The sequence below is a fragment of the Lepisosteus platostomus genome, chromosome 4, assembly GCF_059453375.1.
Source record: "Lepisosteus platostomus isolate fLepPlt1 chromosome 4, fLepPlt1.hap1, whole genome shotgun sequence".
Classification (NCBI taxonomy): domain Eukaryota; kingdom Metazoa; phylum Chordata; class Actinopteri; order Semionotiformes; family Lepisosteidae; genus Lepisosteus; species Lepisosteus platostomus.
In genome coordinates, this window is record NC_142614.1 from 30,147,190 (window position 1) to 30,161,478 (window position 14,289).

Genomic DNA, 14,289 nt, shown 5'->3' on the forward strand with positions numbered 1-14,289 from the left:
ACACAAAACATTAGTTAACACATTTACATATTATATTCAAAGCTATCTTTGGAAACACTCTTCCAAACAATGGTCTGATTTAAAAATGGTTGCTTAACTGATATGACATATAAAATGGACGTGTACACACTGCAAGCTGCCCAGTACTGCATACATATTTCAGATGCCATTTATGTCACACTGCCTACTACTATGGCAGGAGTCATATCACTAGTTTATAAAAATAGAACATTAAAATATCTCAGACTCTGGTCATACTGGGAATTTGAATAAGGTTGACTCATGGGGTTAAACTTGATCCATGACATTGTAAACAACTTGCTGAACTTCTGAGAAGTCTGAAAAGAGAAACGTCAAGCAAATACAACATTAGGTAGGTAGAATCTATTATATTTTTTCTGTTTTTGAAACCAGAATCCCATCTGCTTTCTAAAGATAACATATCTCACTGATTTTAGCTCTTTATATGCTTTGCTATTAGCTTTTTATTTAAGTTTATACATAGAATTAGTTGCTTAAATGTATTTTAAATTAATTGATCAATATCTTAATTTGATTCAATTGTTTTCTGTATCATGTTCAGAACAATTTAGTTTATTCTACTGTTTTGAATGATTGTGTACTATTGTTTGCAACACTATAAGTATGATCTTATGATCATCACATCTTAAAAATAGTTAGGAACTGGCAGTAATGCTTTTAAACCATGTTAATTCGCTACCTGTTTACAAATATGAACCAAATAATTGCTTAATTTAGTACCATGAGCCTTGTGAATGAAAGAAACAAAATAAAGAAAAGGCTTCTTCAAATTTTGTTTTATGAACAAATTGTGGACGACGAAAGATGCTTAGTCGAGCAAGCTCCTCTCAAAATCTTGGCAGTTTCATAAATAAGAGACTTTATTACCTAATAAAAACAGACCTTGAAGAAATAATTCTTTAAATGACCATAACATTTACAGACAAAAAAATCCAATTATAAAGGAGTGGAAAAGCATACTAGAATTTTATTTGAAACTAAAAAAGAAAAAAAACACTTTACACTGTGGGAGGTTCAGATTACATAGACAACAAAGTTCAGTTTTTTGTTGATAATTAATGAATGTTAAATTATGTATTTCTTGTTATTTTTATAACGTTGAGAAAGAAAACCTTTTTATTTTGCAGTCAGGCAAAAAGGTGTTATTTCATAACCAATGCTGAAATTGCAACAAGAATCACTAACTAATGTGGCAAGTAAAGACTATCCCTAAATTGTCAGTTGCAAACTTTATATCCTCTCATCCTTATCATACAATAATTATCAACCATTTTCTAATCCATGTTGTTATTTCAAAGTGTCACCACAGCTAACAATAAAACCAATAAAGGTAGATAAAATACTCTTAAACCTTAAGACTTAGACTCTTATGACTGTTATATTGAGATTGAGACAATATCAACTGGTGATTCCATTGTCATCCTTAATATTAAAATTTCTGTTGTGTAAATCTTAAAATTGTTGTTGTGTCACCTGCCCTTTATTTAGCATAATGTTGTGAACTATCATGTAAGACATTATTAATCTTGACAAATCTACTGAAGGTAGGAATAAACAATAAAGACATCTTGAAAGGAGGCCCCGAGCTTGCTGGTTGAGATTATGAATTCTGTGTTAAGTGGATAGAATTGATAATTTCATGAGAGTGTTTCACAAAATAAAAGTAATCCATAAAAACAAAAAGTTCCAGAGATAGTTTACTGGATTGCACGATATTTATTATTTATTATTTATTATTAATTTCTAACTTTTTTATTACACTGTTTTCATATACTATGAAATGTCCAATTATAGACAATCTATTTTAACATTTTAGTAATGACTAAATGTAAGTCATTAGTGTAAGTAATGACTTACACTAAAACTAAAATCTCTTATGAATAGCATCTATTTATGAGCAAGAAACATCTTTGTCTTTTATCTGTAATATGTTATGTCCATTTCTTATGGAATATTATCATTTTAATTATGGATTTGATATAATAATAATACTTTTTTATCATTGTTGGTGAATTTATAATCCAACGTGGTACAACTAGACTAGAGTGTTTAAGATGAAATCTAAAACTATTAACTTGAGTAATACAATTTTTTGTACATATGAACATATAAATGTATAATGTCACTTTATACTGTATGAATGTCACTTTATACTGTTTTACAGGAATAGAAATACTGAGTGTGGATATGGGTTCAGCAATAGTTGTGTATGACCTTGCACTAATACGGGAATTATGGGAATGCAGAGTGAGGAAGTACAAGCAGCGACAGAAGAAAGAACAGGAGCGCTTGGAAAAAAGTGCACTAGCACAGTAAGAGCCCTGACAGTCTTTGTTTTATGTTTGGTCAAAGCTTTGCTTCACCCATCTTCTGAACCTTAAAAAGTAATTGATTTCAGATGAGTGTTTTGACAAAATTAATGTAATAGTAAATTGCACCAGCATACTTAAAGCAATTTTGACATGTGCATTATCTGTTAAGGGTCCTAAACATCTAATACTGATTAGATGATGTATATCCAAAACATGCATCCTTCTTCAGCTGGCTTTTCATCTAAGAAACTAGTGATAAGCTGGCAAAGTGCCTACCAATCTGCTGTTGCCTTTCTTCTATTTTGCCCTCTACCAACACAATTTTAAAACAGAGGGATTTCCTGTTACTCTGTTGCTCATGAAAGCATAAGAACACATTTTGATGTTTTATTTTCAATATTAAGTAAATGAGAACAAGTTATTCATTCTGTAACGAACAGTTCTTTCCGGACCCTATGCGGACAACATAATCCGGGGTCGAGTGAGAATACACAAGGGAAAAAATGCATGCAGGAAGCAGGCAACAAAACAGGGGGGCGTGTCCATGAAGTGCTGGTGGTTGGGGGAGGTGTGTCCAAGACAAACGATCCAAAACAGAGTCCAATGCGAAATCCAGGAAAAGCAAAAGGTCCAAAGCTGGGCGGTCCATCCGAGACTGACGGTTAAAAATGGGAACTGGGTCGGAACCGGCAGGGGGAACAGGAACAAGAACAGAAACTTCGCCAGGCGATTACAAGTCCTGGGCTCACACGATACGGGAATCAATGCAGAGCCCCGAATAAAGTGAGCGCCTGGCTTTTAAGGAGAACTGAAAGGGGGTTGGAACAGGGAGCAGGTGCGGGTGATGAGTGGAAAACAAGGAAGGGCTGGAGAATCCTTAGGAGGAGGTGTCTAGGAATGTGACACATTCATTCATATCACAAACATATATTTCACAAAGTGCAATCCAATGAAAACCTGGATAATTTAGATAGATAGATACTTTATTGATCCCGTGAGGGAAATTGCAGTGCAACAGCAGCTTAACACACACAACAAAGCCACAGTGTAACGAATTATATAATAATAGTACAATACATACAATACAATACAAGAGTTACTCACAGTCCGGACACACAAAGAACAAACTAGAACAGAACAGTACACAGAAAAATCGTATCACACATATGAATATAAATATAGATGTAAATATAGATATGGATGTAAATATAGATATAATGTATTGCACAGGTCCCTGGCATATATTGCACAAAAAAAGGTTGTAAACTGGAAAAAGAAAAAGAAAGAGAACAGATGTAGCAGTAGATGTGTAGATGCGTTCAGTCCAGAAACAGGTCACTGTCGATGTTGCCTCTGCCAAGACGCAAGGTGGATGCGTTGTACAGTCTTATGGCAGAAGGCAAGAATGACCTCCTGTAGCGCTCCCTGTCGCACCGTGGATGAATCAGTCTATTGCTGAACGTGCTCTTCATTTCTGCAAGCCTGTCATAGAGGGGATGGGAGAAGTTGTCCATGATGGCCTCTAGTTTGGACATCATTCTCCTCTCAGCCACTACCTCCAAGGGGTCCAGGTCAGACCCAATGACTGAGCTTGCTCTCCTGATGAGCTTGTTCAGCCTTTTAGAATCCACTGCTCTAATCCCAGAGCCCCAGCACACCACTGAGTAGAAAATGGCACTTGCTACCACCGACTGATAGAACATATGTAGCATCTTACTACACACATTGAAGGACCTGAGCCTCCTCAAAAAGTAAAGTCGGCTCTGTCCCTTCTTATAGATGCACTTCTTATAGATGCAATTATCTTCTTATAGATAATTTAATGTGTTTATTGCCATTTCCATGAATGTAGAATAATATTTTTCAGTTTAAGCTTATATTAATTTTTAATGCAAATAGTTCTACCACTCTTATATTTATGATTTCAGTTATAATTGATTGAATCAAAACATGAGATGTCATAAGAATACCAGACTGCTGCTTGAAATCAATGGTAGATCTGTAGAAGTTGCAATTTTCCAAATTTCCAGAATTTCCAAACCAATGATCAAAGACAGGGGTTGAAAGTTGACCCTTTACTCAGAAGAAGTGCTGTCTTCTGAATTCCATGCTGAAATGAATTTTTGAACACTTACAGTCAGAAATTAACAGAAGGGCACACAAAGAGCTTGTGGATGCTAAAAGTCAGGCAGTCTAGGGCTTTCAGTGATCCAGTAAAATACTTGCAAATGAAGCACGTTGAAGCCCATGTCAAAAAGGGTCTTAGGCTTTTGAAAGTCCAACTGAACCAAACTGAGAAATAGGATACAGATAAAGAGCTGTGAGAAAGTATATCCTGAATAAAGTTAATACATATTTATCAACTGTAAACGTGTAAAGTAAAGCAGTAGTTGTGAGAGAGCTACCACAAAATGCTGCAGCTCAACAAATGATAAAAAATCAATATCATCTGTATTGCTTTATGTGACCCTGGCATTCAGAACAATTCAGCAGGGATTATTGAGCATGAATCTTTTCTTAAAATAAAATCTTTTTTTTTTGTCAACTTACTTTTATTTCCACCGGTATACTGCAAAAGAGAAAATCTAAAATTATTTCTTTTTGTTCACAATCAATATGATTTGGCATGCATTTTGGTTTTAAGTGTACAGTGCATGACCTTAATTTTCATAACACCTGGTTCCAAATGAGGTTTGATATTTAAGGCCATATGGAAAGATAAATGTACGGTAAATGTTGGCATCCTTTGCAATAGTATCTGTTTCTGTTGTGGTTATAATGAGAATGTTGTCTTGCTTCTGAGGATGGCAAACAGCAGTTACATTGCACAAGTTGTGAACAATGGTGAAAAATCTTACTGTTCCAGATACTGTACTTGTATGTTGTGTAAAATAATGCATATTATATTAAAATATGATTTCTTAACTTAAATAAATGTTACAAATCTATTTTTGAAAGGAGTGAATCCAGGAATTGCTCACAATTTAAGATAAATAAATATATATATATATGAACAGTATATATGTTTTGTCCTCTTGAATTGATAAGAATGTTGGAGAACCCAAAACTCAGTAACCCATAGAAACAGTGTCTGTTCCCAGGTTGAATCAACAATGGCAATATCGACTTGAATGCAAGAAGAGAGCCCTTCAACTATCAGCTCAGAGAGGCATGGCAAATGAGTTTTCAGACTTTCAGCTCTATCAGGAACAAGAAAAAAAACCACTGTCAAATGAGCGCATATCAGCAGACTCAGGAACTGAGAGTGATTTTGAGGAAAAACTACTTATTTTTGAGCTAAGTGGAGAATACTGGAAGGTATTTTCTTTTTTTATTTGAGATATGCTTTTGGCAAATTTGAAATTTGTGAGCATACAGCATATGTTGCAGGAAAAGCAAAAAAAATATTTGGGTTGGGAAGGTGTTATTCTTGTTAAAATGTTATTAAGTAACTTTGTATTATTGTGGAGCTTAATTTTAGGAAAGTAGAGATGTTAAGCAGATATAATTGATTAAAGTTAATGTTCAATTAATTTTACTGTGACTAGAATGATTGTTTAATTATTGCTGTTTAATTTAAAATCTGTGGCATTTAGTAGGTGAAAGTTTATTTAATAAAATTCAGTTGCGAAATAAAGAAGAATATCCTTGTATTTTATGTAAATTTAACCAAAGAATTTGTTTCACATTTATGAGACTATTTTTCATAATTTATGAAGGAAAGTAATAACTTATCATTGTGTACAGGATTTCTACCTACTATAGTTTAAACATACATAATCCTTGGAAATGTGCAATTATTAAAATAAATAAGCATTTTTGTGTATATTTCCTTTTCAGTACTTTAACATCTATGACTGTAACTAATTAACATGTTATTTATTATTTTAACAACTTAGGAGTTCCCTGAATCATTAATAGAAATGACTGACCTCCGAGTATGGCGAATAACAAGAACTAGTATACATGAAATTCCAGTGTATATCGAACATTTTCAAGATTTGAGAGTACTGGAACTGCCCAGAAATTGCATCACAGAACTCCCGGCTGAAATTGGTAATTGTGTGCTTGCTTTAATCTAAACTATAAATAAAATAACATTAAACTCAGTACTTTAGGTTAGATCCTAATGAATGTGACAGAGGGGTGAAATACTGTATGTAGAGAGTATTTAGTGTGATTTGCATAGCTGAGGTAATGGCAGCTTAACCGTGAGAAAAGGCAGCCCAAACACTCCTGTCTATTGTGAGGACTGAGCCAGGAAGTTGCTGCATGGATGCAGATGGGGTGGCGGGAGGGATGCAAGAGAGGTACGTAAACGAAGCCCTGGGTGCAAGACTTATATACATAGGTGAGAGGAAATGGGCAAGATTAGGATCTAACCTTCCTGACAAATTTCTGTTAAAAACTTCATTAATCAAATGGAAAAAAAAGTAATATAATATGTAATGTTATATATTATATAGTAATATATACATACAAATCTTATATATAACTAAATGCTAACCTTATATATAATGTTAAAAATATACATTTATATTACTACTACAGTCCAAGTTGTACAAAAAAAATATTATTCATAGTTATGAAGGTACAGTACATACTCTGTTTTATTCTTGTCCATATTCCCCAAAAGCCAGGAACTGCTAACCACCATACCAGTTTAATTATGTGTGATCCAAATTCAAAACTTTCTACTTGGATGCTGTCATAGTCAAATCTTTTAAAATGTATCTATTTTTATTAGTAATTTTTATATTAGATTTTCACAAAACAGCCTCCAAGTAAGCGAGTATTTTACTAGCAAATATTTGAGAGTAAAACTGGCCTAATGAACTTCATCTCATTTATAACCATCCTCGTGTTCTTTGTCCTTTCAATACAATGCACATCATTCTCTTCTCTTTGGAGGGCTAATTGCTTGAAGGATTTTGCACAAAATCAAACCTTGTTTACTGAAAGGATTAGCATAAAAAGCCTATTTCTCCTTCTGAATTTCAGCTGTCAACTTAAATTATTTTGTTTTGACAACGCTCTCTTTTAGTAATTTTATATTTCACAAATTTCAACTCATCTTACAGGCATGGCCCCCATTGCTAATTTTCTCCTTCACTTGAGAATAGAAACCCAGAATGGCAGCTGTTGGCAGTGGCAGCTAATGAAGGAGCACTCTGAGACAGGAGGAAGCACAGTGGCCTTGCTACGTTTAACAGCCAGAAAAAAATGTGCTATATTTCATAAACAATCAGAGCACATCCTGGTACTGAGCATTGAAAGGAAGCAATGAGATGTTCTTTATGTTATTTCTGTTCATTTTAATTATACCAGAGTTTGCTTTCATATTGTAAGAATCCTCGGTGGAACATTGAGGTTTAGCCTGACTTTACTTTAGATGAAGGCATTTAGGCAGTGATTTGATGTTAGAATGTCCATATACTGTAGAGTTATATTAGATAACAAGGGATTGTTTTAAAATGAAAGTTTCTTTGCTTTTCTTTGACAATAAAGGAGTATTATTTTTCCTAAGCCTTAGGTTTTACATAAAATAAAAAGTCTCAACTGTAAACTAATATTTAATAATTATCATATTGCAGTGCTATTTAGTTCTGAATCTTGCAAAAAAAAAAGTGGCTAATGGCTTAGTGCTTAATGGATTTAAGAAAAAAAGGGTCTTTCTTTCATGATGGTGTTCATTTTTTTAAAAAAAGCTCTGACTTTAATACATTTTGATTTCCTTCCATAACTTTCATCTTTTTCTTTATAATAGGGAAACTCATTTACCTTAAGGAACTGAATCTGAGTTATAATAAGCTGTCTAGTATTCCTCCTGAACTTGGAGAATGTGAGAACTTGGAGAAACTTGAATTAATTGCAAACCTGAACCTTTGGGAACTGCCATTTGAGGTAATATGCATTAGTATTTTTAATATTTTTCTAACCAGAGTAATGTTTACTATAGGGTTAATGATAAAGTTACTTTAGCATTTTTAGTGCTCTTGTTATCTCCTGCTTTTAATAAAAAGTCTTTCAAATGTAACAAAAGAGAAGAGTATTGCAATTAATAACAAATTGTGCATTTTAATACCACATTGTTTATTAGTTATTATAATATAATCTATTATACATGGACATAATAAAAATGTTTGCAATAATGTATAATAGATATGGTAATTTTGTATTTGATGTATTTTTTTTTCAAAAAGGCATGTATGTTTAATATGGCTTTATTGTCACATATTTCCTTATAATATAAATATATTTATTTTTCAAATTGATAGACTAATACTGCTTACTAAATAAAATACAGAAATATCCAATGTGAAAAAATTACATTCTTTCTTCTACTCTCCAGGAAATATACAAAAAATCAGTAAAATGATTTTCTTTGTTAATGCTTTGACCTTCGTAGATAAACCATAATGGGTGCTGGATAAAAAAAACATACAGAAAACATTCAAACATCCTTCAGTCATCAGAACTTACAGAAGCAATGAAAATAGGCAAACAGATGAAAATCACAAATTCTTGGTGTTTTTTCATTTATAGAATCAAAGATTTGTAGTGAAAAAGTGAATTCCAATAATCATGCAACATCATTAAGATTATTTATTAAATAGATTGTTACTTCTCCATCCTCAATAGATAAATACCATTCTTCATTTTTCATTTTGTTTCAATAGGGGGCAGTAGAAACCTTTTAAAAAACAGAAGACAAATTCAGATGGCTAATTGTTTGAATCAGCTTTTCCTCTCAAACTATGCCTAAGTTTAGTTAGCAGTAAACCAGCTCAGACAGCTTTATACATTTTGTTAATTAGATGTGCAATAATATACATTAAAATGGAAAAAATATAATAAAAAAATAAAAATTGAAAATATGCCATGCAATCATTTTACACCGCTTTATCTATTCAAAGCAAGCTCCAAATATTCAAAAAATATTTGTATTAGAGATGGCCTAGAGAATAGTTTCACCTAAAGTAATAATTTTATTTCTGTTTTGAAAGTATTCCATTGGTAAGCATGATAAATGATGACTGTGTACTAGAAACAAATGGCCTTGTTTATGGCATAGTTTCATCAAAAGTACTTAAGTTGCCTTAAATTGCAGCACTATTTCTAGAAAAGATACAATTTCTACTCCCTAGATGGAGCAATACTATGCAGTGACAGAGGAAGTATGTTTCTTATTCATTAAGTTCATTCATATGATGTCCAGTGTGATTAACATCTGGAATGAGCAGGCCATGATATATTTCCAATGCTATTCCAATGCTACTTTTTGTGACATGGAGTATTATTGTACTGGCAAAGGCTGTACCCTAAAGCTAATCATTACTGTCACTACTCTGAAATGCTCTAATATATGCTGGTAGTCACAGTGCCAAACATGAAACCTACCAAAACCATGTCTCCTACTTTACATGTTAAAAGTTTTAATGATTGAAGTATTCACTCAACTGCCATCATACCAAGGATTTCCCATAAGAAACAAGCAAGGTGTAGATAGACCGCACCACTTATAAATAAGAATTTAGAAAAAATTACAAGTCAGAGATGGTAATTTGACCCATATAGGTTTTCTAGTAGCTATTTGGTTTTATTGAGCCATTTCTTAAAAGATGCTGAGGGTATCAGGTTTGAAGTTCTGCAAACTGGAGATTGTGATACCTTCATCCCTGCACTCTGGAGTTTGTTGGTGTTTTCACTGACAGCTGTTATAAGGTTGTCCTTGACAGCTCTTAAAACTATTTTTTCCATGATCAGCTTCAGATGTTTTTTTTGGTAGACTTGGTCTTGGCAGATTGGTCATTGTATCTGTGGTTTATTTCTTCTTCAGAGTATTCCAAACTCAAGATACTTAAGTTGATTTGGTATGCCCGGTTACTGTACTATGTTTATGATAGACTTTTCCTATTCTTTCAACTTCACAATTGCCTTCTTTTAAAAGTGTTTAAAAGTTCTTCAGTTTACATTTTCACTAGAACTAGTTTTCTATGCCTGTGGCATGTTTGCCTTTGTAACCACCTGAGTGAAGTATAAATTAATTACATCACATTTTCAGCCGACTATTATAATCAGGTTTATGTGACCTTTGGCTTGCTGGTGGCTCTCCTGCTAAACTTCTGGTTCATGGAATTATCTATAAATAACAGATAGCTTGGGTGACACACAAGTGAGACCTCTGATGTCCTTCATGATGACTTTTAGGTCAGACATCCAATTTCTCTTCACTTCACTGTTCACTGTGTCTGATCAATAACAATTTTTGATTTGCCTGATCTAGCTTCCATTCTGAAAGAGTCTTTCATTTCCATACTGTATTCCCTACTGTATTCTGTCACCAGAGTCTAACAGCCATAGGTTTGATATAGAAGTTAATTACAATTAAACAGAAATACTTTAATCTACCATCCTCATGCTAATCTAATTTTTGGATTACCATGAGCACTCGTTACATGACATGGGGAATAATCAATTACTTACAGTAGGAGGCCTTTACTAAAATGTATGTTAATACTGTAATTTAACTAAGAAAGTACAGTAGCCTCATGTATGTTATTTCCCAGAGTTAATCTGGTTAGATTCAGAAAAGCACTTAATATATATATATATTGATCTTGATTTTGTTTTTGTTTTCCTTACAATTGTGTGTGTATATTTCACCTGTATTACACCTGTATTGTGATAAATATTATTAACAAATGGATTATACTACTTTTAGATTGTTCCAAATTAATATATGTAATAATTAATTACACATTTCAGTATAGTACACCATATAGTATTCTTGCAAAAAATCAAATAAAATGTGTGGCCAAGCCCATTGTAGGCAAAGACGAATGTGTTTTTTTTTTGTTTACCACAAGAAAACTTGTGTTAAAAGGACAGATACTTTATTTCCATTGCGCTTGCCTCTCAGAGTTCTGCACACAAATGTTCATCATGTGCCTTTTAGGTATGTAGTAATCATGAATGAAGCCTTCAGTGACTCCTCAGTGAATGTGAACATATTCATTTTTATGCTCTGGTTTTACTTGGAAGCTGATCAGATGGTGTTAAATCCCATAGCCATATCTACCTATCTTACACATAAAATCAATCTTTCTGGACAACATCTGTCTTTAGGGTACATTTTCAGTATTTATGAATGAATGTGACAGGCCAAAGAAAAGCGCTCTCCCCCAAAATAAATCTCACTTCCTGCTTAGTTTAAGGAAACAAAGAGAGGTTTTGAAATGAACTCCAGATACAGTGACAGATAAGGCAAGTGTCTTCCCCTTCTGTACATACTGTATTCAGGCAACAGTTGCTGCCATTTTGTGTGTTTCTCTGTCTTGTGTGGTGATAATGTTTCTTGTTATTGCCAAGGCTTACCTGAAAATAATTTTCATTTTAACACGCATAGAAAATAATATTGAGTGTTTCACATAAAAAAAACAAAAAACATTGTGAAGCCAGCTTGAAAGCTTCAACTGGAAGCTTTTAAAGCTTGCTGAAAAAATATTTACTGCATGACCAAGTACCCTATTTTGTGCTCTTTTGTAATTGAGAGACTAATATATGAAATTATGCAGCATTATTTTTTTCTCTAAAAATGTTTTCTGATGTAGAGCTTCCCTTCCATGTATGGATTAACTGTTAGTCTTGCAGTAAACTGTAAATCACATTTTAAAGGTTTCTATGAAATCCATCTGTGTGCTTTGAAATGTAATATTATATATTATATTCAAAGATAGCTTATGAATTTTAATATTCCATTTAATGTTTCACTGTACAGCAATTGTAATAAAGCAAGTGACTAGTTTTACAGTATAGTAAGCAAATTGCTGGCCCGTGATTTTATTTCTGACGCCTTTGTCGTTGTTTCTCATACTGTTGTGGTTAATCGCTGTATTCACTAGTGAGGAAAAAAATTGTGTCACTAAATATAAAAGCTATCGTGGCTTATCAGTAAGTGTCAGCAAAAGGTAAAACTAAATGTGGCTAATATTTCCTCCCATAAATCATGATGTCCTTCCAGTCAGCTGAAGAATGAAACTGCTACTGGAAGCATCTGTCAATTAATCTCAGCTGCTGTTGCCACACGGTTAATGTGTTCCTTAAACGAATAACAAGAATGTTAAAAAAACATACTTAAAGGCATCTTTGAAGCAAAATTTTTTCAGTAGATATTCATTGTTTTTGCAATTGAAATGCATTTAAGTTTACTGTTGTCTTATCTTTTTACAAAGTACACCACTATTACAAATGTTAGTACATCATGTGAAATGTCATTTTATGTTTATATGTAAATTATATCTAAATGGGAATAACTCTGATGTTGGGGTAATTTAATGTACTGTATAGGTTCCAAACAACAGGTTTTGTATTGTTTCAGATGTTATACATGCATCTGTCACAATTATTTTGACAGAATGTCCACATAAACATAAAAACCAATATCACTTGTAGGCTGTGCAACATTTATACATTTTTATTATAGTTAATCTTGGATTCCTGTTAATATTAAAGTATTTAAGAATGTTTACTAAACCTAACTCACCAGAATGTGTGATTATTCTCTGTTAAGGGTAAATTGAATTACACAATAGAAATAATCTCTTGATCCTTCAAAATGAGCTTTTTACAAATTATATTAAGTCATTAATGTATTTCAGCCTTTGTCCCTCACTGTGAACATAAGCCTACCACAAGTTTAAACGTTATTAACAATGTAAATAATTATTCTTATTGATGACATTTCAGCTCAGTAATCTGAAAAAACTCATATACTTGGATTTATCGGCCAATAAATTTCACACCATACCTGTCTGTGTTCTCCGGATGTCAGGACTCCAGTGGTTTGATATCAGCAATAATCTGTTGAAAGAGCTACCGGAAGATATTGACAGGTAACTGAAGATTTAAGTGAAAAACAGTTATCTTGTTCTTTTATTCTGCTCACTTTAATTTCAGGAAATGGCCAGATGAGTAAAAGTTAAAGAACATTTACATTCTGGACAGAGAGGAAATTATATATTTCTAACAATGCTCAACTGAATGGCTTTTATTAACATAAGTAATCTTACAAACTAATAGATACAACTCTGATAGATACATTCTATTTGGTTCGACCAAATCAGACAACAGCAGTTAAGGAGGGATGACACCGGCCAACCTCACTTTCACTTCAGTCACCTTTATAATCATTCCTGATGTCATTATCTAACTAATAAAACTATACATACCATACGTAAGCCTTTTTTCCCTTGCATTAGTCTTTTACATCCATCCTATATCCCCCAGCTTCACCTTTATAGACACCTCTTGGTCAACTTCTCATTCTGCATGGAAGTATATTTTGTCATATGGCCAGGGAGTAGGCCCTCAGCCAAGTGGGTTAAGCCAAACTAAGCACTCAGTAAACATTTTTAAAACATTTAATTATTGGGAGTTAGTAAACCTTGTGAATCATATTTTGTTGCCTTTGTTGTCTATCTGTGTAGAATATGAATGTCTTTGTTTACATGGATTTCTACTGATTTTTGCTGTGGTTCCCTCCTATCCCTCAAAGATATGTTGTTGCGGTTTGATTGACTATACTAAATAGCCCCTTTCTAATTTGGCATTCAATGGACTACTGCCCATGCAAGAGAGAGAGAGCAATCTTTTTGTCCTGCCCCGTGGTCTATGCTTCCAGGATAAGTGGCATATTGATGATAGGTTGCTGAATGTTGCCTCACGGTTCCTTAACAATGGTAGATGAAATAAAAACTAAATGTAATGTTGCTCCCTAAATGCTACATAATTGAGAATCAGTCTTTTCTGTTATATAAAATACCCAATATGGAACATATCTACTCTTACTACCCATTAAACTGTCATTTATGGAGAGAGAAATCGTTACACATGTTTCTTGCTGATGCTTTCCTGAATGAAAAGGTGTAAAAAT

The 14,289-nt window shown here is 33.2% G+C and overlaps 1 protein-coding gene across 4 annotated transcripts in view; it reads left to right on the forward strand.

Annotated features, from left to right (window-relative positions):
* Positions 1-224: 224 nt before the first annotated feature.
* The window catches only part of lrrc2 (leucine rich repeat containing 2), a 29,555-nt gene continuing 15,490 nt past the window's right edge, over positions 225-14,289 (forward strand). The window contains exons 1-6 of one of the 4 annotated variants that reach the window (XM_088629383.1): positions 225-373; positions 2,207-2,354; positions 5,456-5,672; positions 6,254-6,410; positions 8,122-8,258; positions 13,104-13,249. In XM_088629383.1, coding sequence (XP_088485509.1) covers positions 2,230-2,354; positions 5,456-5,672; positions 6,254-6,410; positions 8,122-8,258; positions 13,104-13,249 — 782 coding nt within the window. In that variant the 5' untranslated portion in view covers positions 225-373; positions 2,207-2,229. Of the gene's footprint in view, positions 374-2,206; positions 2,355-5,442; positions 5,673-6,253; positions 6,411-8,121; positions 8,259-13,103; positions 13,250-14,289 lie in introns of those variants that run through there. The other 3 variants (XM_088629385.1, XM_088629381.1, XM_088629382.1) reach the window with 3 other exon arrangements.